The sequence below is a fragment of the Porites lutea genome, chromosome 13, assembly GCF_958299795.1.
Source record: "Porites lutea chromosome 13, jaPorLute2.1, whole genome shotgun sequence".
Lineage (NCBI taxonomy): Eukaryota > Metazoa > Cnidaria > Anthozoa > Scleractinia > Poritidae > Porites > Porites lutea.
This window is the reverse complement of record NC_133213.1, coordinates 13,078,813-13,104,054: the sequence shown is the minus strand read 5'-3', so window position 1 is coordinate 13,104,054 and position 25,242 is coordinate 13,078,813. Positions and strand designations below refer to the sequence as shown.

General features: G+C 36.5%; 2 protein-coding genes across 2 annotated transcripts in view; one reads left to right on the top strand and one right to left on the bottom strand.

Moving 5' to 3' along the window:
* Positions 1-6: 6 nt before the first annotated feature.
* Positions 7-21,170, top strand: LOC140922934 (ras-related protein rab7). Its single transcript, XM_073372983.1, has 5 exons — positions 7-146; positions 1,323-1,396; positions 14,804-14,930; positions 16,245-16,463; positions 20,167-21,170. The coding sequence occupies exons 2-5, from the start codon at positions 1,344-1,346 to the stop codon at positions 20,383-20,385; spliced, it is 618 nt and encodes a 205-aa protein (XP_073229084.1). The 5' UTR covers positions 7-146; positions 1,323-1,343; the 3' UTR covers positions 20,386-21,170.
* Positions 21,171-21,502: 332 nt separating this feature from the next.
* LOC140922933 (succinate-semialdehyde dehydrogenase, mitochondrial-like) overlaps positions 21,503-25,242 on the bottom strand; it is a 27,576-nt gene continuing 23,836 nt past the window's right edge. Inside the window, exons 8-9 of the mRNA XM_073372981.1 lie at positions 23,760-23,818; positions 21,503-23,028 (exon numbers count right to left, since the gene is read on the bottom strand). Of these exons, the coding sequence (XP_073229082.1) occupies positions 22,820-23,028; positions 23,760-23,818 (268 nt within the window). The 3' untranslated portion in view covers positions 21,503-22,819. The remainder of the gene's footprint in view (positions 23,029-23,759; positions 23,819-25,242) is intronic.

Sequence of the window (25,242 nt, the reverse complement as noted above, 5' to 3'; positions counted from 1 at the left end):
ACCCTGGAAACGAGTTCAACCTACTTATGACGTAACATGAAATGCAGTCGCCGAGTCACGAGACCTTGGAAAGATAGAAGGGTTCCGCCATATTACGTGAGAGTGTGTCGCAACAGTCTTTCTTTGTAGTTTCTTCCTTGAAATTGGTAAGTGCACTCGTTCTTTTGTCTAAGTAAGCTTGTACAAGGTTTTAGCTAGAGTCAAGTCACTTAATGTGAGGAATTATGTCCTATTTGCGACGCAGATTCCTTACTTTAGCTCTGAGAGTTGGTTAAGCATACTGGATTAAGATGGCGTTCTTTTACCGGGACGGTCTCACTTTTCTCGAGTTTGAATGGAAGCTGCACGTTCCGCTAGTGTTGGTGGTTACATTTGCATTTATCATGAGACATAAACTTCAATTGTCAATGAATAAGATGTGGAAGGTGCAGATAATTTTCCCCATATATACTCGGAAAACTTCATTACGAGACGAAATATGATTATACTGCAAAGCAATATTACTTATTCTTCAAACTTTATAGCTTGCTTGTTGTTTATGCTCTGTGGTTTAATTAAAGGAACTCTAAGATTTTAAGACCGATTTCCAATGTAAAACCTTGGGGCTATAGTGGTGCTAAATATATTTGCAAGTAGATTGGAGGAGAAGCACTTAGCTTGCATGGGTTAAGCTCTTATTTGCACGTTCTAGCCATGATTTCGTGGCATTATGGACTAAGCACGTTGTAGTCATTGGCCACTGTCACGTTCTAACCTGTCTTATCATTATCAACATCATCATGTATAGAAGTAGTTTGATTTACAGCAAACAATTAAAAAGCTTCATTTTCATTAGCTGTCAATCTATTTAATTTATTAAACTTAATAGTAAAAATCATGATCAGGGGTTGATTTGCTTTTTAAAAGTATACCTATAATATCTCAAGATCAAGCAGAGTTGCCCAAAGAGAGTTAATATCTTTAAAGAAAGTGATTAGATTAAGAAAAATGTATTTTTTTTGTGTAACAACATGATTTATGTAAAAAATCATTTTTACTTGTTTGCTTTTATGCATAAGTAATTTCAATACTACTCATCCCTTCAATTTAATTTGTTTAACACTTAACATAGTGTGAGTTCCTTTGTTTTATTCAAGTAAGCTTATTTCTTCAACTGTAATTGTATTTTAGTAGCCTATTGTTTAACATCAATCTATTTGTCTTTCTAACTACCCCTTTTACAGTGGGAAATGAAGATGTGTGATACTTAAAAGTTATTGAAAGATAATTTGTTGCTGTTTAGCTTTTGTATTTGATATCACTACACTTTTAACTTGTTTAAGGTATTGCAAGTGGGGAACAGAATGGCATCAAGAAAGAAGGTTCTTTTAAAAGTAATAATCCTCGGTGACAGTGGGTAAGTGATTGAACTTTTTGCAGCTGTCATACTTTAAAGAGCTAGAACTTACCATAAAGCCATTTACAGGTTGTACACTTTGCACCCTTCTGATCCTGGTGCAAAATATTAGCTTGCGAAGTTCAGTGCATAGAAAGCAAAATTTTGAGATAGTTTTTGGGTTTAAAAGAGACACAGCAGTCTTGACTCTTACTTTTCGCTTTCTCTTCTCCCCTCTTTTTTTGACTTTTCTTGTCTCATTTTTTTCTTTTGCTGGGTATTTAGAAGGTTTCATTTTGGTTTGAAAAGGTTTTAGGAAAGCTTTTAGGATCCTAGGAAAGCTAGGTGGGTAGGGGAACAAGATTTTCTTGGAAATTTTAAGGTCAATGTTATGTCATGGTTTTTTGGCTTTTTCTCCAGTGTCCATATTCAATACCCTTAAATTTTCTTACTTCTTGTGTTATACTGTTCTTGTGTATATCGGTTACATGGAGTTAAAACTGCTCATTATTTTCGTTTGTATATGTTACAGGTAAAATTTGATTTCAGGTAATTTTGATTTAACCTAGGGTGATCCTTTATTTCCTTTGTTTCCTAGCCCTAATTCATGAATAATTATGACTAGGAGACAAAGGAAATTGTGAATCAACCTCGGTTAAAAAAATTTAACCTGAATAGGCATAACTGTTATTGACCACAAATCAATTTCTCACCCTTTTTTCGGTTCCACAAATTATCTTTGGAGTCAAATCATTGTTCAGATCTTTGAAAAAGTGCCATTTTGTGATTCTTCTGCCTCTGTTCTCTTCAACATCCTGCGAAAATTCTGCAATCAAGACTTCATAAAAAATGTGGTGGTGGCTCTTCTGCACGTCCTTCCAAAATGTCAATCCACTTTGTTGGCACCAATTGAGATTGTTCATAATGCATCAAATGAAAGGGGTCAAATCTTTCCAACCCCCTCACGGGTTTGGTGTTTCCACTTTTTTGGTTCTCATGGGCCACTTTGGCTGATACACCTGTATATGTTAAAAGTAAAATTTGATTTCAGGTTAATTTTGATTTAGCCTATGTTGATTTGCAATTTCCTTTGTTTCCTAGCCCTAATTCGTGAATAATTATGGCTAGGAGAGAAAGGAAATTGAGAATCAACCTAGGTTAAAAAAATTTAACTTGAAGTCAAATTTGACCTGTAACATATGCAAGTCTGTGTTCAAATTCTTGTCAAGTAAAATGTGCAAATGTCGTTTTTCTACATGTGAATAAGTATGTTGATGAATGTATGTGAAATTGATGAATAAACTTTACCTTTTATGTCATCTTTGTTCAAACCGATTGAAATTCCTTACAATGCAGGGAATGTTTGCAGAACGTCCCCGTCCTGATAGATACATGTATTTATACACAAAACGTGTTTGGCTTGTCTGGTTTATTTGAAATACACAAGATTTTTAGCCCACTCTGCTTGTTAGAAAATGTGACCCCACATGGTAAAATGTACTCTAACAGCTTTTCATTCCAAGAAAGTGGTTAAATTTTGATAAACAGGACTTTGTTCTAGTCTACTTAAGTAAAACTCAAATTACCATTCTATTTCTAGTTGCAATTCTCAGATTGCAGTCTAACTAAATTTGCATGAAACAAACATGGCATAATAGGCAACACTATCCATAGTGCGAATTACCCATGGGCTTTATTGATTTTCCATATTTTTTTATGTAGAACAAGTCATTGGCAAAAAAATATTTCGTTTTTAATGTAAACATTCGGAGAGCAAAGTGTTTGGGTTTCTTTTGAAACGTTTTGTGTACATAGGATATCTTTAGCTTAGTTTTTTCATCCTATTAGGGATCATCGACGCCAAAAAGCTTGTGTACCACAGTTGCTTGTGTACAAGCGTTGTTTTAAAAGGGTGAAATAAGAGTTTAAAGCTGATAAAATTGTGCAAATGAAGTCGAACAAATGTTGAAAACATTGACTTGACGGTTCGAACAAGTGAAATTCTGCATAACTCATCTTCCATGTCATCCAACAGAAAATTCAAAGGGATGCTATAATAGGTATGACCAAGCCATTCGAATGGCCTGATGTCTTTAATGAATGGGTGACCGAGTCATTTGAACGGCCTGATGTCTTAAACCAATGGGTGACCAAGTCATTTGAACAGTTTGATGTTTCTAACGAATGGGCAACTAAGTTTTTCGAACAGATTTATGTTTCCAACAAACAGCCTGATGTTTCTTGCAAACAGGTGACCAAGCCGTTTGAATGGTTGACAAACAGCCTGTAAACAGAAAGCTGTATGAAAACGGAAAGCCATTAGAGTCTGTTTTCCTGTGTAAGGTCACAAATGTCAACTGAAAAGTAGGTTTTTTTTAACTTAACTGAAAGCTTTCAACAAGTACGTCCAATCTTCGTGGTTGCACCCACCAACCACTCTTTCTGTCAACTTCTGGTTAGGCTTGTTTTTCTTTAGTGATAACAAGCTGGTTATCCTTTTGTTGTTTGAAACAATGATTTCTCAAGCCTGTAAGTAAGTTACAGAAACCTTAAAACGTTTAAGATTTCGTTGTTTTCCAGCAACTTGGCCGCAGTTTCTTGTGTTTGTTTGTGTTCTTACCAAGAAGTGACTCGCATTAGTCTTGCTTTCATGCGAAAGCAAGCACTCATCCCAGGCCGCCTGGGAATACGAAAATTGCCTGTTGTAGTATGGCTATATATTGTGTTGTTATCTGCAGTTGCTATGGGATGTGCAAATCATTCTTTGCAGAGACTTTTCTTTCATAAAACTTTTTCACTGAATACAGACTGTAGGTTGATCTCTGTGTACACTTTATCTCTGTGTACACTTTATCTCAGTCAGGGCATCTGGTAGAGTGTTAAAAAAAGGAAAATAGTGTGGAAAATTCTGCCAAATAGTGTGGGAAATAGTGCTTAAAAAAGCGAAATAGTGCAGAAATAGCTAATAATTATACATGTAGTGTGGGAATTTAAAGGGATGTCTTCTTCTCTTTCCTAGCATTTCTTTTACATTACTCAAGTTAAAATCCAATGCTTCTTGAATGCTTCACTTTTACTTTCTTGTTAAATTTGATCAGATACGGAAAACTCTCTCAACAAGAGCCATGTTATTAATTTTTTCTAATAAGAAGTATGGATCAAGCAATGCATTGTACAATATGTGACCTTCTTTGGGAAAACATACACTAACTATAACCTTTTAGCCGTTAGAAAACTAACAGTTATCCAATGAATAGCTAATGCTAACCAAATGCTCTAACAATTTGTCCATACGATGTAACGATTTATATGCTCTAACAAATTGCTCTTATGATCTTATGATTGGTTTTAAACAGCTAACGGTTGGTCCATCTAACGTTTGACTTTCTTATTGTAAGAGGATTGTAAAAATTACAAGTGATGAATGTGATGGAAGTCTAACCTCGTCGTATCGACCTTTGGGCGAATCGATCGCAGTTCTCAACAGGTCCTGTGTTTCTCCGGTGTGGAAATAATTTTTTTAGCGCGTTGACTAATAATAAATTCTTTATGTTGAACATGTATCTCAATTATGGACTCGATTGCAGATTAGTCTGATTAAAACTTAATTGAGAACAAATGTCATCTTTATCGGCACTTATTTCTCGATCTTCTTGTGAACAACTTTATGCAAATTTCTGTTGACATTTGAGCCGATTGCAATAAAATGGTGCGTGATGACCCAAATAAAAGCTTGGCTGTATTTTATTGACTTCTAATAAAGTACCGTTGAAGTCACACTGTGTGTTGAACAGACTTCTCGCCAAATCAACTTTTGCCCGAATTTATTAATGATCTGTTTCTTCCTTTTGTTGGAGACTTTCGATCACATGCTAGGCAACAAAATAGGTCAAGTTTCACCGATTTTCATGTCTGAACATCAGTGCAAATGTTGTAGTTAATTTTTATTTTTATTTTGCTTCAACTTCATTAGCATACATTACCAACCCAAAAACAAAAGATTGTGACATCTATAGTGAGCCAGTTAAAAGACGGGTCTCGGGTCAATGACCCTGACAAAGAAGGCTTCCTGACCCGACAGATGACGTACCGTAAAATTCCGAAAATAAGCCCCGGGGCTTATATTTTCAAAGGCCCTTTTTGAGGGGCTTATTTTTGGAGGGGCTTATTTTTTTTATTTTTTATTTTTTATTTTTTTTATTAACAGAGATCTTTATTACCACTACATCACTTACAACACTTTCACTACAAAATTTAAGGTTACAAAAAATTACAATTAAGAATTAAGATTCCAACGATTAATACAACATACACTGCAACCAGGCTTGCTTCACGCGTACGTAGATTAGATTATAATCATTTACAGTAAGGAGAGGAGAGGCTTCCATTGTGAAAGAAATTTTGCTTTTTGTCCTTTGGAATAAAAAATCGATCTTTGTACAATTAACTTGTCTTTAACGAATTCAAGAAAGTGATCAAAGCTTGGGGGTTTAATTTCGCTCCTTTGCAGGAAGATATGTCTCTTGCCAAGAAGGATATAATAGTTAAGGATTTGCCTTTTAGGATCTTCGGGATTATAGCCATACATTATACTTAAGTCATCAAATAGCAAACATTCACCACTGTGAGTTTTCCACCAGCTAATTACTTCAAACCAAAACTTTTGAATTACTATACAGTTAACTAGCATATGGGAGAGCGTTTCTAGGGAATCACAATGTATGCAGAGAGGAGAGTTTACGATTTTCATTCTGTGTAACAGAACCCCATGTGGAAGAATATTATGAACAATCTTATATTGAAATATGCTTAATTTTGTTTCTTTAGTTATTTTAAATGGAAGCATATAAATAGAACTAAGTTTGGAACTGTCCAATCCTTGCCTGCATAGTCGAAGGCTAGCCAACGGTTCTACAAATTTCCTTTGAATAAGTATATTGCGAACCTTCTTGCTAGTAACCACGTTAATTTCCTTAGTTGTATTTTGTTCCATATCTTGATTGTTCATGATAAATCCCGGTCTCAAAGCGCACTTCCATCTATAAGGTATAGCTGATATTAAACCAAATAACTTAGTAAAAGGCGCCTTGAGGCCAGTTTTTAAAAGAAACTTATTAAGTGTGAGGAATCTGTTTTTTTCATCTAGTAGGTCTTTAATTATAAGTATACCAGCTTCATGCCATTCTTTCCAATATACTGATTTACCGTCTATTAAAATATGCTTATTATTCCATAAGATTACATTCTCAACACAGATTTCATTGTCCGAAGTTTGCTCTCGGACTTCCGCCCAGGTGTTAAGAACATCAGCGTAAAAGATTGGTAAGTTGTTTAGGCCTAGAAATTTTACATCATAATCACAATCAAAAATAAATGGCCCTCCAACATTTTTCAAATAAAATAAAGGAATTAACATCCACTGATCCTCTACACCATTCTTCATTATTTGAACCCAAGCACTTTGTAACGACTTGGATATAGTCTCAAATTCTGGTAAATCCAGCCCTCCTCTTTCTTTTGGACCTATAAGAGTATCCCTTTTTATCTTTGGTTTCTTGTTATTCCAGACAAAATCTGTAATCAATCTATTAGTGATATCTATATAATGAGGCGGTGTATGTATGCACGAACTTACAAAGATAAGTTTCGTTTTTTTTTGGAGGGGCTTATATTCAGAGGGTCTTGGCTTGTGGTCTTGGTTACGCCTCAGATGGTGTACATGACCCCCCTTTTGAAAGAATTAACTGGAATGCTGATCTACCACAAATTTCCTCAAATGTCATGATCAACCACATCGTTGCAAGTGGAACAAAACAACAAACTTTCGCTTAAGCAAAACGTTCCACGTTGGTTTTTTTTTTATGGACTCTGTTTTTTGCAGTTATGTTTACAGGAAGATGATGTTCATTTTTTGGTTTTGACTTTGTAGTGAGAAACTTCCTCATTTTGCACAAAGTGCAAAAGGATTGCACCAAAAATTTCAGTGGCATTTCAAACAATAGCAGCTATTGGCAATGACTGCGAAACTGTTTGCCAATCAAATAGACTAACATTTTGCAAGAATGTGCATTTTGTTTACAACTCCTGACTTATTTTTGCATATTCCCTCAGGTTTGTGAAGTGACACCGGTAAATAACTGTTATAACATAGTGGGTGTGCTTGCCCTATGTAATTCCTATTGAGCCACTATGAACAAAAACTTTAATGCACGCCCTTCTGCATTTTTCATGATGATGTGTTCAGCTGTGTTTTTTGTCCCTTTATCCTGACAACTAAGTACCCAAAAATCTACGGCAATGATGAAAAACTTTCTAGCATAATTTTTTGGAATTGAGCTCCTGGCCACTCAAACCAACAGCAAAAGCGGTGAAGATGTTTCGCAAATAATAGAGCCTGAATCGTTGAAAAGTCTGCCGTAAAGACTGACATTCAGCTGGAAAAAGACCACAAATTGGTCTGTGTCTGGAAATATCTAATTCGTATGAAGTGTCCTCCTTTTTTAACATTTGTTTATCCTTTACAAAACAAGTTAATTATAAAGTATAAAGCTCAACAGCGAAAAATTAAGCTTGTGCACTTTTGTTATCGCCGAACAATCCAACTGAAGCAGGAAAATTTCTCTTGCTATAGCAAGACAAACTACACAAGAAGACATGAATTTATTACTCAGAAAAACAACTGCTGCCAGGTCTTCTCAAGAAGCCGTAATGACCAGCCATTGTTCGTAAATGAATGTAAAGTAGGATGAAAAGAACAAGTTTTCTGGATTTCGCAGATCAAGAGATAAACATCTTTTCAGCGAATCCAAACCATACTCTACAACTTCTAACGAACACGTGAGTATTTTAACTTTAGGTAGACTGTAAGACCCTTTTACCTTTGTTTCTGCTTAGTTTCCAGTGATCGTTAATGAATAAATAAACAAATTTTCTTTTTCAGTTTTACAGAAAAAACTTTCCTTCAAACTAGATGATTGTGGTGTGTTTGTAACCAGCCAATAGAAGCATTTGTTTTTTTTGCATCACGTGTTACAAGAATTTTGCAGTTTATCAAAAAGCAAGCATTTTTGTCAGCTGTGTTATAAAAGAATTTGTGTGTGCTTTTATCTGTGGGTATATCGAGTTATGGATGCACTTGGGAAGTTTGGAGAGCACTCAAGAAGCTAGAGTTGCTCCCGGCTGTGCCTCCAACAACTCTTACGCATCTTTCATGCTCTCCAAACTTCCTGCGTGCATCCATAACTCAATATATATACGCATGCTAAACGTGAACAAATTCTTAATTGTTCAATTCATTATATCATCTTGTAAACACAAAGTTAATTAAATTTATTGTGATTTTCAAATGCTTATCTTGTAGCTTCTGGGATTTTTCAGCAAATATATGCAAAAGTGCAGGAAAAAAATATTGCAAAATGGTGTGATTTTTGGTCAATTGTGCAGGATCGCACCATTGCACTTTGCCAGATGCTCAGCTCAGTGTTGAGCCGCATGTATGTGGTAAAGACAAAATATAGTTGCATAGACACTTGACATATAAATGAACTTCTTTGAGAGTGCCCTAGTAGGCTTTGTGTTTGTTATGTTATAATGTTGTATGTCTTTGAAGTGGATTTGTAAGGATTTTTAGAGATCTTTAGTTGGGAAAAACAGCATCACTGCCTTAGAGATTTACAGGGGCCCCAAATAGAGACTCTATGCCCTTATGCTACCCAGCATTGCAGGGAGTTCCAATTTAGTTGTGTATATTAACTTTCCTGGTATAGTATGCTATACTTACATCTGTATTATATGTGTGTTAAAGCTTTCATTACTAAAATACAGTCAAACCCGGCTTTACAGACACCCGCTTAATATTAACCTGCTTGCAGTCCTCTTTTTTTTTTCGGGAAAAGGGGAATAAAGAACTCCTGATACATTTACTTCATGAGTCGTCTGCCACCCCCTAATTAATGTATCTGTAAACATTTGTGTTAGCATGTCAGATTTTACCGGAAATTCAAGCGGTTTGCAACAAAGGCGGCTATTTTCAAAACATATTTATCTACTTGCAAGGCGAGCAATGAATTGTAAAGTTGATAAAGTAGTCGTTAGTGAAACCATCACAGATTTTAACTACCAAGTTAGCACTGCTGTTATTGCGAATATTGCCTTATCATTGCCGTGTGATACCTTTGTTCATACCGTCAAGTCAAACGTTGATAATTCATTAAAAGCAGTACTAAGTGGAGCAATGGAATTCTGTATTTTACTGGAAGTGGTCAAACATATTGGAATTTATTCTGCTGCAAGAAGTCTTTTGTGGTCTTTCATCAGTTTGCAAAATTGCGGGTTTAAAATCGTCAGTAAGTATTAATTTTTTAGACACTGTCCCGCAGTTGAACTCAATCAGAAATCAAGACAACAATTCTGCCTAGTACGAGCAAGAAAGCATCTTAGAAGAAATTGCAGTGTCCTTACTGTTGACAAATAACAACTTGTCTTCTCAGCTGTCAAAGTTTTTCTCTGTTAATTGTCGACTTGATTCATTAAAAAAGTATTGATTTTTAAGACCTAGCTTTAAAACCTAAGCTTGCTGATAAAAGAATTCCCGTATAATCTTGTGGTCTCTGTCCTGAATAAAGACACAAAGGTGACAAAACCTATCTAATAGCACCAGAGGTCAGATATGTTGCTTGACCAGTTGCTACAGGGCTTTGAAGAATCTTTTGTTTTTCGACCAATCAGAAAAAAGTCCTCATTCTGGACCATGGGCGACATGTGCTGGTAGTTACTGTTGTACATTGGACATTGTCCGTCTAATATTACAATAATGTTCAGACATAATGTCCGAGCACTTAGTTGACTTAGCTTTTGTCTTAGATGCTTTTTTACATCCTTGAGTTGATATCGAAAACATTAAAAGGTCAAATGCTGTGATGAAAAGGTAAACTTTGCATTGCAGTGAAAGCGGACTGTTGAGGAAACACAAAAATGTCTAAGTATTGTATTTGTCTTCCTATCTGGCAAAACAAAGCAGCTCCCTTTGCCAGGGAATTACTGGGCTCTAGTTTCCATATATGGAAATCTGATTTATGCAACTGAAAGCACATGCTTTGGAACTTAAATGGCTACCTGCTTCAATGATCCAAAAGATGAAGAAAGCTTTGTAAGATGAACAAAAAAACTTTCCGCGTGATTTCTTCGCCAGTTTGAACAACAACCAGAAGGAAAGGCATTGTTCAAAAGTCAATGTAACCATAAATTTGGAGAGATGAAAGAAGATAGCTTTACAATAGTGCAAATGATGACTATCTACCTTTGAAGTTGGCTGTGAACATGTAGCACACATAAAATCGTGTACACCAATTTTTTTTTTCTGAACTGAATTTCCATTTTAAAAACTACTGTTGTTGTGGGCACTCTTTCTTTCTGAGCATGTACAATAATGTAATGTAATAAATACAAATAAGCATGTTGTAGTCAACACGGAAAGCATTCCCCAAAACATCAACTAAATTGGAAGAAATGTTCTAAACCAACATATCATTTTCCTGAATTACGCTAACTGCCATCTGAATAAAAATCACATTCAAGCAAAATTTAATGAACTTGCCAAAGATTATCAACAAAAATTGGCAGAATTGTTCAAATTGGTGATACAAGGGTGAAATTTTCAGGATAAGTGCCTTTTAGCATGTAGATTTATATTCCAATGAAATGCTCATAAGCATATGTTTTAAGACGTTCTCCCCAGGTGGTCAGCAGTTATGTATTGCGGACTCAAGGCCTGCAGTATTTATGCACAAACTCAACGAAATGTCGCCTGAAATGCCCAAATATAATTACAAGAATCATATTGTGTGATAAACCTCTAATATATTTTTTGGCCCAGATAAAATGGCCTTTTTAAAAAATTGTAATTACATTAGACGTAAAACAGTCAAGCATGGAAGTATTTAACTGGAAGTCATAAAAAGCCATACAATTTTTTTGCTAAGACAACTGCAAAACACTGTCATAGGGAACCTCAGTCTGATGCTACACATGCCAGACATGGCCTTTAGTAATGGAGAGCCTCTATTGCCAGTTTCTCAAAGACTAATATATTCCATGTTGATATCAGAAATAAAACTCAATGGAGATTTGCTGTACAAATTAGGATAAGCCATAATGTATGGCAGTGTGAAGAACATTTTGGCATTTCTAGGAAGACCAAGGAAACAGTGTCTGAAATTGACGCATAGTGTGTCCTTCAGAAATAAAAAGTCACTGTTTACTATTGATAGTGTGGACAACATATAGGAACTGAACCCAAAATCCCTTACAGCAAAGGAGTCAACTAACAATCCAACTCTTAATTTACAGAAATCGAGTGTAAATGAATATTGACCTATGAAATAGGAAAACTGTTAATCTACCTACGTCTACTCTGTTATTCAGCCACATTAAGGAGCAAGCGTTGAAGAAAGATAACTCTGTTCCTAACAAACTCAAGGAAGCGCCGCAGCACTTATTAAATTTTTCATGCCTCAAATGCGTTGCTTATTTTGAGGGTGGCATTTATTTACCAATAATAAACAGTGACTTTATCTTTGAGGGTATGCTAATTAATGACCGACCAATTTGTGAATATGTCCTTTCAAAGTAAAGGTTTGAAAGGACATGTCCTTTTAAGTAAGAAAAATTATTTCCAGCACTGGGCAGACTATGCACAAAGTAAATGTATCAAGCATCCCTTTCCCCTCGTCTCCCAAACAAAAAGGGAAGAAGGACACCTGATCACAGCTTAGCGTAATATTGACACCTCAGTATTACGGACAGTTTAATTTGCCCCTGGGGAAAGAAATCCCTTAGAGTTTCTCTAAATTCAACTCGCTCGATATGGACACCCCATTAATGCAGACACTGTCTATGGCCCCCTTGGTGTTTATATAAACGGGGGTTGACTGTAGTATCATAGTATAGGCTTTTAAGCTTTAGAAGCTGGCTTTCCACAAATTTTGATTTTTTAATGGTAAATTTTGAATGTTAAAAAGTTTGACCAGGGGCAAACTACAAAATAAAGATCCTATAATCCTTTTCTTGTCTGTTGGCATCTGGCAAAGCGAATAAAACTGTCTTCTTGGTGTTCATGGACTTAAAATTAATTAAATACAGTAAAACCTTTACCACATGGACACCTTTGGGACCTTCCCAAGTGTCTGTTTAATAGAGGTTTGTAAAAATTGTGCAATGTTTGTTAACAATTAACATTCAACGGTTACTCTGTACTGTGATAAAGTTCCATGTTGGTAAGGAAGCTAAGGAAGCTGTGCTGTACCTTGTGCAAGACTTTTAGGTGAACTTTGATTGTAGATGACAATTGTATGGCCTGATATCAGTCTAACGTACAGATTGTTGATGGCGAAATGTATTATCTTTATTAATTGACTACAGTGTGTATTTCAAAGGCGTAATCGAATACTTCTATTGTCAGTTCAGTCCAGCGTCTGCTTAATAGAGGTTTTTAACAATAGAAATTAGCCAAATACAATTTATCCAAGTGTCTGCGTCCACTTAATAGAAGTGTCTGCTGAATAGGGATTCGTTATAAAGGGAAATATAAGACATTAATTTCGGGACCCAGGTTAGTGTCCGCATATTAGAGGGTGTCTGCTTCATTGGGGGTCCGCTTAATAGAGGTTTTACTGTATTGGGTCTTCGATTTTGGGTCTTTGGTCTTTGGTCTTCATTTTGTAGACACCCATAATGCAGCTGGAGAATTTTACATGTGAACTCCAAAGTTTTGCACGCACTGCCTTCTGCTGCTTCAAGGTTTGTAAGCAATCAGAATCTTTAAGCAGCTATCTTGATATTGTGAAGACACAAGCGCAGCCTGATACAGAAATAAAGAATGCTAATACTTTTCTAACATAAATCTTCCATTGTTTGAGCTGATGTTAGTGATAGCTGTTTAAATGGTTTGTGACTGTTTTTTGCCGTCTTAATGCTTTCTGAAATTAACTGAACAAAATAATACTGTTTGCTGTTGAAACAGCTTGTTATATATTTCTAACGGATGGCGATTACCATTTTAATGGAATGGGGAAAAATATATGAAAACGGTTTGTCTAATGGATTAATGCTTTGATAAAGCCTTTTAACTGCATGTGAGGTCACGTATTATCCTGCCATTGTCTCTGCTCTTCAAATTGAGCCATTTAGATGTAGGAGAAGAACCCAAATACCTTACTTTTTTGTCTTAGTGGCAAAAGTACTGTAAGAAAAATCAAGTGCTTACTGTGAAAATGGAAGTAATATGTTTTTGTGAGGGATAAAGGTCGGAAGTACTTGTGGTTTTTATAAGAGAATTCAACAAGGAAGGCTTTATATCTTACTTGGCCACTGGAGTGTGAATTTTCATTCTCATGTTTGATCATTCTTCAAGTGGAAAAGTGTTTTGCCAGTGGACCTTTCTTTCATGGTTCACCTGTTTTGAAGTTGGTGACCTAAAGCTTGAGTGTCATACTACAACAGAGCCAACAGAATGTTGCATTTTGTAGTGCAGTTGCCCAGGAACATTAAAATCTGGACGTCATGCTTTTCAAAAGGTCACTGGACTATACTTTTCGGCTGATTTCCATGTCTTTCCAACTTTTTGCAGCATATTCTTTATCTCTGTTGAGAACTGAAGTTCACTTACATACCTCTAACTTGCAAATGCTTTTGAATAGAGCTTTTCGTAATGAATTTGCAGTTCCTTTACTTTAATGTCCTTTCTTTTATTTTTTTTATCAAGGGATTGTTTCATTCACATTTTCGAAAATTTTCTACACAATTAAAGGAAAAATACTGAAAGTGCTGGCAAAAAATGTGAATATTCAAGGTCTCTGATACAGTTGAACCTTCATCAAGTGGCCACCCTCTTGGTACCGGCAAGTGGCTGCTTTACGGAGGATTGTCACTCAAATTAGCGTAATCTTTAGCAGAAAACCAAACAAACATGTGACAGAGAAACATTACTGGTACACAGTTGGTCGTCAACTTCTATCTCAGACTGTATTTTCTCTTCTTTTCTACAATTCTTGTGGGTTTCTGATCACTGACGGATTAATAAAGGGTGGTTGCTTGGGTGTTCAACTGTAGACATTTTTCTGTGAAAGATGTGTGGCACCAGATAATTCTGACAGTATCATATTCTTCGACCTCTTGGGCAACCGTTAAGTCATTATCTCTATTAAAAATTAATTAAAGTTAAGACAATCATATAGTTTCTGTATTGTGTCACATCTTTTATTACAGTGTACTAGTGTTTAGAGAAAGGGAAGATGGTTAGATTGCATATTCATTGTAGGCATTCTCAAGAAGCAGGGTGAAACAATTGAGCCTGTTGTTGGTTTTTGTGTAAATGTTTCCTAAAAAAAAAATTAAAATTGCCCTCTGTTGTTTGTTTGTTTTGTTGAAAAGGGTTGGTAAAACATCACTCATGAACCAGTATGTGAACAAGAAATTTAGCAATCAATACAAGGCAACAATTGGAGCAGACTTCCTCACAAAAGAAGTTATGGTTGATGACAGACTAGTCACCATGCAGGTTAGGACTTATTCCACTTCATTATTCTTCATTCCTTTGTTGTTGTTGATAGGTTACCTCTTGCAAAACACAAATGTCTTGGCTTTGTTAACTGAGTGGATGAAGTCAGTTGGCTAACTTAAGGGATTCAAAAGCTGACATCTTGAGCACAGATTTTGACAGCTTTTGAATCCCTTCATTTTGTCAAAGAAGTGTTTTACTTTCCCCCAAGCCCCAACACAGCTTTACACTGTTCCACCTTTAGAAAGTACCAGAAAAAATAACAAATAAGCTGCCATGGCAGATAAACCAAAACCTGAGTCTGGAAGCTTGGAATTGAGCCGACGCTTGTTGTCAAAATGTGTAGTGTAGCCAGGAAAAAAAACTTGTATTTTTTTAATGTAGACTTTGTAATGATAAAACAGTTTTTATTAGAATACACAGATTTACAATACTATTCACGAAGTGCTAGTATTGAAAATGCTGTGTATTTAAGATGCAAAAGCATGCATGAAAATTATGTGAAATTATATGGCCCTAAAATTCTATGAACACAGCTTGTGTACTTTATGTTACCTGGAAACAAGCTTGTTTTCAACTATGGCTGAACATCAGTGAGGCAGCATGCTATTCTTGAGCAGTCATGGGCATACCTGCCAACTCTTCCAGTTTTCCCAGGAGTCTCCAAGTTTTCATCAAATCTCCCCGTCTCCTGGTTAGAGCACCAAATCTCCCGGGAAATACCTACCGTGACCTTTTTCAATTTTTTTTTCATCAATTTCATTAATTTGGAGGTGTCAAAAAAGGAAAATAAAACAAGAGGTGGATTTAGCGCTCTTATTTGAGCTGTTCTCTGTTGGAAAATGTAAAACAGAGCATCATCATTGGTTAGAAATGAACAATACATGGTAGAAAGTTGGAGCGGTTTTCAAATGCTGTTATCGACATCGGGAACATTCAAAAGGCCTTTGGGTGATTTTCAGAGATTAGTTAGACATTGTTGAAAATGACATTCTTACAATGCAAAGATTTCTAGATGTCTCCAGATTTTTGTACTGTGGGGGCTAGCAGACATGCCTGGGTGTGAGCTGTTGGTTAAGTAAATAGATGTAATGGTATGTAATGGTGGAAGAAAAGAAATACTCTGTAGGAGTTTTCCTTCAGCCCCCTCCCAGAAAAATAAAAAGGCTTAATTGGTAAAAAATATTTTTAGTGCTACATTTCTGATTTGTTGATATAATTGTTGTTTCACATTTACGTGTAGCTCAATCCCTTAGCCGAGGTTTAAGTTATGTCTACCTTTCTGTTAAATGTTTGTTTGTTTTGAAATATCAGATATGGGATACTGCAGGTCAAGAAAGGTTTCAAAGTTTGGGTGTGGCATTTTATCGTGGTGCTGATTGCTGTGTGCTTGTTTTTGATGTAACACAACCCAGTACTTTCAAAACCCTTGACAGCTGGAGAGATGAGTTTCTTATCCAAGCAAGTCCGAGAGACCCAGAGAATTTCCCCTTTGTTCTCCTTGGAAACAAAGTTGATTTGGAAAACAGAGCAGTAAGTTGGTTATTTTATGCCTGCCACTAAGCTGTTGTTTCCCTCTTTTGTTTTTGTTTTTAGGACATTGCAAAAGTTACAAGAGCTTGCTCTGCTTCTACCCTCAGGGTTGCAGGGGACACCTTGTGCTCATTATTATGCATTTTATTAAAGCGTATGCATGAAATGCAATGACTGATGTGATGTGGACAGGTTTGTGAGATATTCATAACCGGATAAGAGATGAGTGCATAATTTAAAGAGTTCACACGTACAGGAGTCTCAAAATTTCAGTGACCTATGACAATTTTGTGTCCAAGAATTCAGTGCAGATACAAAACTTTATGAACTGGCACTACAGAGGGTTGAACTTGGTAAACTTAACTGTGTCATGTAAGGAGCGGAATTCTAAAAGGACACAACATATAAGGTGTTAATTCTAGGGAAGACAGAATTTGCTTATTTAAACAATCATCTTGCTGGCAATCTTTAACTTCTAAAATCTGCTCTATACATGACACACTAGAGGTCTTGACTGTTCTTTTTAAATAAAATCACAGAGTTCTGTCTTCTATTCTCTCTGCAACTTGGACACAAAATAACTATTTCTCAATTTGGTGCAACTGTGGGTTAAAGCATTGCTGTAAAACGCGCTCTACGTAACAAAAAACAACCCTTCTAAACTTCCATCATTCCACAATGTCGCTGGAGCAAGATCTTAAGCCGAAAGAGGAAGATCTTAAGCCGAAACAAATTAAGCCAAGTATTGTAAGCCAGCATTGCGTTGTTTATATATTCGCATGTGATATGTGTGATGCAGATTATGTCAGTTACACAGCCAGAAACCTTCATCACTGGTATTCGCAATCCATAACCATTTTTTAGAAGCGCACTGGCTGTCGTGCCATGAAGAATATAAATGCAAACCATTCAGTACAAGAATCAGGTCTGTGCAATATTTCATATGTGAGATATTTGGCAAAATGTTTTACCCAAAATTAAGGTTTTGTATGGAGACGCCATTTGAGGGGCACAAATATAGCTGCCGGAAACCGACAGAAACACCTGTCTTTGACTTTTACGTACATATTACATGCATATTTTATTGGCTCGTCCCCTCAGGGCTTTCTAGAGTCAATGTTGCGATAATAATAATAATAATAATAATAATAATAATAATAATAATAATAATAATAATAATAATAATAATAACAATAATAATAATAACAATAATAGTAAAACATAGTTAAACACAGAAGGCTAAAAACGTGAAAGATAACTAACTAAAGAAGATGTCCAGAAGTAGTTGCCTAAGTCGATCCTTAAAACTTGTCACTGGTTGATCTTATTTTCCACAAGTCTACAGGCGAAATTCTGTACTGCTTGGAGATTGTCCAGATTGGATTGAATAAAGGCGTTTAGCTGCTGTAACATCCCATGAACGTAGAAACTCAGAAGAATTATAATAATAATGATGATGATAATAATAACAAAATATTTATATAGTGCTTATACTTTTCAGTGCTTTTAAAATCCATATAAAAAGTAAAAATCGTAGACTAATTTACATAAAATTTTTTCAATGTAGCAGAAATTAAAAAAAACAAAACAAAACAATGATATAAAAGATAGGTCTTCAACTTAGATTTAAATCTATTTTCATCATCGATCGGTCTAATATCAATAGGCAGATTGTTCCAGAGTATAGGGACAATGACTGATAAAGCCCTGGGATCGTATGTCTTTAAGTTATAGGGTTCAATAACAAATCACCACTTGTCAGAAGGTGAGCAAAGGCAGGTTGCAGGTTCATAAACATGCAATAGTTGTACCAGATAACTAGGAGCTTCAAAATCCCGAGGAGGCTCTCTAGTAACTCTTACTTACAGTTGAAATGTACAGTCATACAGTCAATATAGAAAAAATCTCGACTTGCTTGAACAGGGGCCGCGAGGAATCGGTAGGTAATGATGACGTTTCTATTGTTTGCGCCCGCAAGTACGAAATGGTTAGGATGACGTAAAACACAAAAAAATCCCGAAGGGACCGCTTACAGTAGGTAGATTTTGTGACATTCATTGTGCAGTCATACTTCGATACTCTTTTGCGTTACGTGTTATCAGTGACATTCTGTGGAGCAGTTATGGAATGAAAGTTATGGACCAAAAGACACTCGTTAAGCGCAGATGAAGTTATAAGGTGCGTGTAACAGTGTATATTTTAACACTAAGTGAGTTTGCCAGACACGAGTTCACAAATCTTTGATTGGAAACCTTGCCAGACTCTCTTTCTTTGACCGGAATAAGACTCGACCCCAAACAAGCAAGAAGAGTGAATGGTTCAACGGCTAGCTTATCATAAGCAGAACGATGGACGATTACAGAAATTCGCCGACCATCAAATTCTGTGCTAACTTATTCCCTGCTCACAGGTGCCCTTCCACCATAAAGTTTAAAACAAGACTAGAATGCGCGAGCGTGAATTGATCAAACGTCCTTCTAAGACTTACTTTCCGGCAAATAAAATGAAGTAAATGTAAAAAGTGAAATGGCAATAGCAAAAAATTAAACTTCTAATTAAATCTTTTCTTATGGGTTAGAATAAACTATTCTCGAAACTGAGAATGTTTTGATCAAAGCTGTGCAAATCGAACCGAAACTGTGCATGGAACCTTGCGTTGCCTGTATGTATCTCACCTATTGTATGGAATATGTGTGAACATCTTCCTTATGAATCGGTATGTATTTCAAAGAGCTACACAACGAGCAAGAATACTATTGACTGACAATATACAGAGCGGGGGTAGCGGTAGTGTCAACTATTACTAGTTAGTAAGAACTTAAAACATATAAGATTAATCTTAAACATTATTCTTTGCTCCACTGGTAGCAAGCAATAATTCTCTAAGATTAAATTTTGGTGAGGTCGTGCATAAACCGGGAACATTTTTCACACAAACAACTGTCAAAAATGAAATTAACTCGAAATATGAGCATGGCATTGGCACCTGTGTTTGAATACAGCGTAAATAACCCTGAGCATGACAAGCTGTTGACAGAAATGCTAGTCCTATGCCCAACAGGATGAAAGGTTACTGTAAAACTTAGTGTACAATGTAATTTCTAGATGTTTGTCACTCTGTTACTGTATGTGATATTAGTTATATTGTGTATGAAGATAAACTTTATGCTTGGGTCGCTACATAGGCTTCCATCTTTACTCTGGGAATATGGCTGAACCGAATATGGTCAAATTAGGACTGCTCCATATAATTTACTGTAACTTAAGCCAGGACACAAGAGTGTTAATAAATCAGGATTATTTGCGTTCTACCTATTGTAAATCCCGAGTTCAGGTTAAAGAAAGACAACATTCCCATTGCAGCCAAAGTTTTACTAGTTCCCGCTAGATTTAAATGCCCTCAGGGCAACATTTTGTGATGGTAGAAAGTTATTTTTCATGGTACACAACAAGCTGCACTGAATGACACTTGATAGAAAAGAAGCAAGTGTAGGCTAGTAGACATATTGCATGAATAAACCCGGAATTTTTGCTGTTTTTCATTTCACCTGCAGATAGAACAATTATAACCCCCCTTCCCTGAAATCACTGTCAATAGCGTCCCAGAAGCATAATGGTTAAATGTCATGCATGTTTCTGTCTCTTTGTCTTCTAAGTCTGTCTTGGACTATCTTTGGTCTCAAATATTCTTGCACCCTTCTAGGTTTCTGCCAGACGTGCACAGGGGTGGTGTCACTCAAAGAATGATATGCCATACTTTGAAACAAGTGCCAAAGAAGCCATCAATGTTGAACAAGCGTTTCAGACTATAGCGAAAAATGCCCTCGCTCAGGAAACAGAGGTTGAGTTATACAACGACTTCCCAGACCAAATAAAACTCTCTGGAGACAACAAACCAAGATCAAATGACTGTGGTTGCTGAATAGACTGAATCATAGTTTTACATGTACTGTAGTTCTTGAAGATCTTGTCCTAACTTGCAGATGAAATTTCTCCCTTATGAAAGAGACATATTTTCTTTCTGTAACAAAATGGTGTTTGCACTGACTGATTATTAAAAAAGGCACCACAGACTCTAGAAAAATCAAGTCTGACTGCCTTGCATCATGACAGTGCGGGGTATTCAGTTCAAGCCCTTTTACTCTGATTAGTGTTGAAAGTAAAATTTAAGTTTATTTTCATTGCTGAAAATAATAATATCCACAGATGAGTGAGACTGCATGGAAGTATTGCTCTGTTCCCAACTGGTCAAGTGTTGGTTGTGTTTGGTTAATGGTATCCTTTGGATACCATGGACCCATCACAAGTATCTCTTGTCCACCCAAACAATCCCAGCAATCGTTGGACCAATTCTCCCTATAGTTTATAAAATATAGAGTGGGTAGTGCCTTCAATAATGGTTGCACGGTAGGATTTATCCACAGAATTAAAAGCTGGTATTTATTTTCTCATGGAGTGAAAGGGTTTCACCAAATGCTTTTTGTTTATCTAAAATTTTCCGTGTGAAAAAGCGTAGCATTTTGACATAAATGGGAGGGAGATTGACATTTTTTCACACAGTTAGATTGGCTTAATTATCATTTACTTGAAATGTATTATTCCATGATCGCAAATTCAACCAACAAATTACTACTGTTTACTGTATTGGTAGATGCTAGGATGAAACGTACAATATAATAATTCAATAAAAACTAAAAGTTTGGTATACATTGCCAGCATCTTACCTTTTTGTGTGAGAAGATAAAGTCTACTATCATGGTGGTTGAAGGAGAGGAAATGCAGTGTTTCTATGAAAGGTTCTATCTAGAAAAGGGTAGTAAAAGAACGACTGTACGCTGGTGACAAACTTTGTAATAGTCCTCCTGTATATAATTTTTCTCTGACTCCTTATCTTCGCGTTTCCCGTAGCCTGCGAACGGCAGACGTTTCTCCTTCCTCATCGCCGCTGAGAGGCGTTTGCTACCTTTCCCTTCCTTCTCTCAGGTTTATTTTTCATTTATTTAATTTTATTAACTTTACAAAGACAATGCGTACAAACTTGGCCCCAAGGCTGATGGGTATAAAATATTTAAGAAATCATATTGATATTCTGACATTTCTGTCATTTGTTTTATTCCCCTACAACCTCGGAGCTAAATATCAATTTCAATCAGTAATTCAAGAGAGGCTAAGACATAACAAAAAGTGGCCGTGACACCACATAGCGGGCCAATTAATTGTCTACGCTTTACTAACTCTAACCTCTAACTTTGAAATCTATATGTAGAAGCGCAGAAATGCTATTTTCAGTTATTTTCATAGGGTATTACAGTAAGAGAGGAAATCAAGGTCAAGGACTACACATAATCTTTCAATTTGACTGGTAGTTGTGGGTTCCAGATACAACCTGATTCCCAAGGTTCTCTCCTGTAATAGCTACTGCTGTCATTTGTAGGGCCATAGCTTGTTTAGGGCAAAGTGAGGCCCTTGCCTCATCTACATAGTAACCCAAAATTAAAGAACAATTTACTTCAGATAATAAATTAATATTGCCCAGATTGGTTTCTCTAAGGTACCATGATTTATGTTATCGTTGCGCAATTCTTAGGGCCAACACACAGATGACTCCGTGGAGTGAGGTTTTGAGAAAGTTTTCCACTTTCAAGTGCAAGGTAGTGATTACATCCGACGGGGTTACTTGGGTTAATTTTTGCTGGGTATATGCATGCAGCTGGCCTTTCAAATTACCCCTACCCTATTAAACTCTATTCTGTGGCCAAATAAAGACCCCATCTTAGTCACTCTTGGGAAAATGTAATTTTCGTGATCTTAGTAACTTTCCGTTAAATGCATCTACCTTTTAATCTAAACAACAGTGTGACAAGGAATTTGTTATCACACCTTGAGATCCTCGTGTAATTATTATTGTGAGTACTGGCATGGCACAAAAGTTTTGCTAAGTTTAAAACACCTCTAGGATGAAATAAAACGTGCAATTTAAAGTTCTAAAAAATATAATACTATTGATCACTTTCGGACTCGTCCTGGACCATTTTTGGAGGAGAAAACGTCTATTTTCTTGAACTGTTATTATTACTAACTAAAAATCATTTGCATCTACGAACATACGACTTCATAAAAGTGTCAGGGGCAGCCCATTAGAAAATTTATGGAGCGGATACAGTACAAAAAATATATTCATGCAAGGGGAAATTAACTACTAAGAAATAAGGGAATGTGAACGAAGAAAATTCATGCAGTTCAAAAATTCTCCACCCCTGCCACAACGTTTCTGATGGTCCAACCCTTATGACACAAGCTTACATAAGTAGCATCAGCAGAACAGACTAGGTATGCATTTACTAAGAGGGTTCTCATCAATTGATTCCTCCAAGACAGACATACTTAAGTTCAAGGAAGTCCTCTATTCCATATTTAGAGCCCTCTCTTCCTAGCCCAGATTGCTTCCAGCCACCAAAAGGAGCAACCTCGGAGGAGATGATGCCCTCATTGACTCCCACCATACCAACTTCCATGGATTCAGCTACACGCCAGATTTGACTGAGATCTTGTGAGTAGAAATAGCCTTTGAGAACAAAATAGAGAAATTAACTGCCCAGCAGATACTGACAAGTCTTACACCAAACGAAATCAGAGTTTCAACTTGCCTGAGGCCCCCAGACACTGTACAGCAGTCCTAACTAAAGAATGCCCGTTATCCTCGGGGAACCGGGGGCAGCTAGTCGGGACGATAGAATGTTCGTGGTGAAAGTTGATATTAATCACCATGAACATTCTATCGTCCCGACTAGCTGCCCTTGGTCTCCGAGGATGAATGCCCGTTAGACTAGGGACATTTCACATTGATTTATTGCCAAGGATGAATACGTTTCTAACAATTACATGTTAGATGGAGGAGGTGTTATTGGCCAAGATGACAGGTGCAGCCTATGCTTTTAAATCCCTGCACGACTCTGAGTTTTTTCTTTGTCTCACACTCAATCAGCCATAAGTTTTCTGATTTCTTAGGACTAGGTTTTCAAGTGGATTGTTCCCAAATTTCGCCCCTCTGTATTTCACTGAAAATTTACCATAATTTTCCTTGATAATAAATAATTCTTAACTTATTTTCTATGAACCTTTTTAATAGACAAAGGTAGCCATGATTGACTCCATAAACCGAAGAAACAATGAAATCTGGTGGTACCATCCACCTTGGTGGAGTTTCAACTGTAAGGGGGGAACTTTCTTGAGATTTTGAATATATTTTATATTAACTGATAAATCTACCTAGGAAAATAAAACATGGGATCCTACCTGCCAGCCCAGCTGAAGTATCATTAGCAATTGTCACAGCTTCGTCTTCACTTTTAAACCTAAGAACCAATGATAAAGTAACATTATAAAATGGAGTAAAACAAATAAAAAAGGAATGAAACAAATTATAATATTAACGCTCTGTTCATTAACTCAGATAAGGAAAGGAAAAATAAAATTAAGCACAAATATCAAGTAGGATAATATAACCTGGGCATAAATGAAACATGAAGATAGGGGCTTAAAGGACAGTGCAGGAATCCGATGAAAAATAACCAGGCATGCATAGAAAGTAATTCACTACAACTATATAATTATGTGAAAAATCATGTGAAAGCCATTTGAAAAAAAGACCTGTTTCGCCTGACATGCAAATATTCAGTAAATTATATATGTGTAGTTGACTGGACATTTAATATTTCATATACATACTGGGAGCTAGGCCGGTTGATATTTATGATCATGCATGATCTGTTAGTTGCAATCAATATTGATTGCAACATAAATGAGCGCCGGGGGGGGGGCACTTTAGGAATTTCTGGGTGGGACTGTGCCACTGGGAGCCTGGAACCCTTAACCTTTACCAGAGCTAGTTCAGCTGAATTTTGCTACCCTATACTAGAGTAAACTCCCCAAATCCCCCTATACTAGAGTAGCTGTGTACCTAGTCTAGATAAAATCTTCAACCAACTGATCAGTTTCCTGAAGAATGATACCCTATTCTAGACCCAAACGCTCTGATTTATATACCCTATCCTAGAGTAAACTGCTTGAAAACCATACCCTTCACAGCGGCACATACCTATATAGCCCATATATGGCAGTTCCCCCCCCCCCCCCCCCGGGAATGAGCGTGACTGAAAATGAAATGAAGAAACGTGCTTATTCAAATTTAACCGCTTTGCTAATCTCCCCAACTATCTCGCCAATAATATTAAAAATAATGACATGGACAAAATCCAGAAGCGCGCCTTTTCCATCATCTATCCATTTACTTCACACAAAGACACACTGGCTAAGGCAGGCCGGGATCGTAAGTGTAAAGAAACGACAACGAAGATGCTTGAGTCATTTTTGAAACAAAAATTAGTCCTCAGACAACCCAATCTTCACTCATCTTCGGCATACTGTACATGTTCAAATGGATCATTTACTTCCCTGTCATATAACACTGATTGTTTTACTAATTTTGTCACCGTAAAATATGCTACTGCTAAGCGTTTTTTTTAAATTATTTATTACCGGGGCCTAGCCGAAGGCTGGCACCGGTCATAAAATGCAACGCGTTTCTGTGTTTTCAAAGTTACATTGTTAGGGATATATCGCTGACTGAGGTATATCGCTGGCTCGTTACTTTTGGGAGTGTTCGCTGAGATCTATCGCTGGTTCAGAAATTTGAAGTAGGGAGCAACAACTGTAACCTTGTAAATATTTTTTCGATTAGTTTGCACACAGAATGGTTTAATGCGACTATATTTACCAC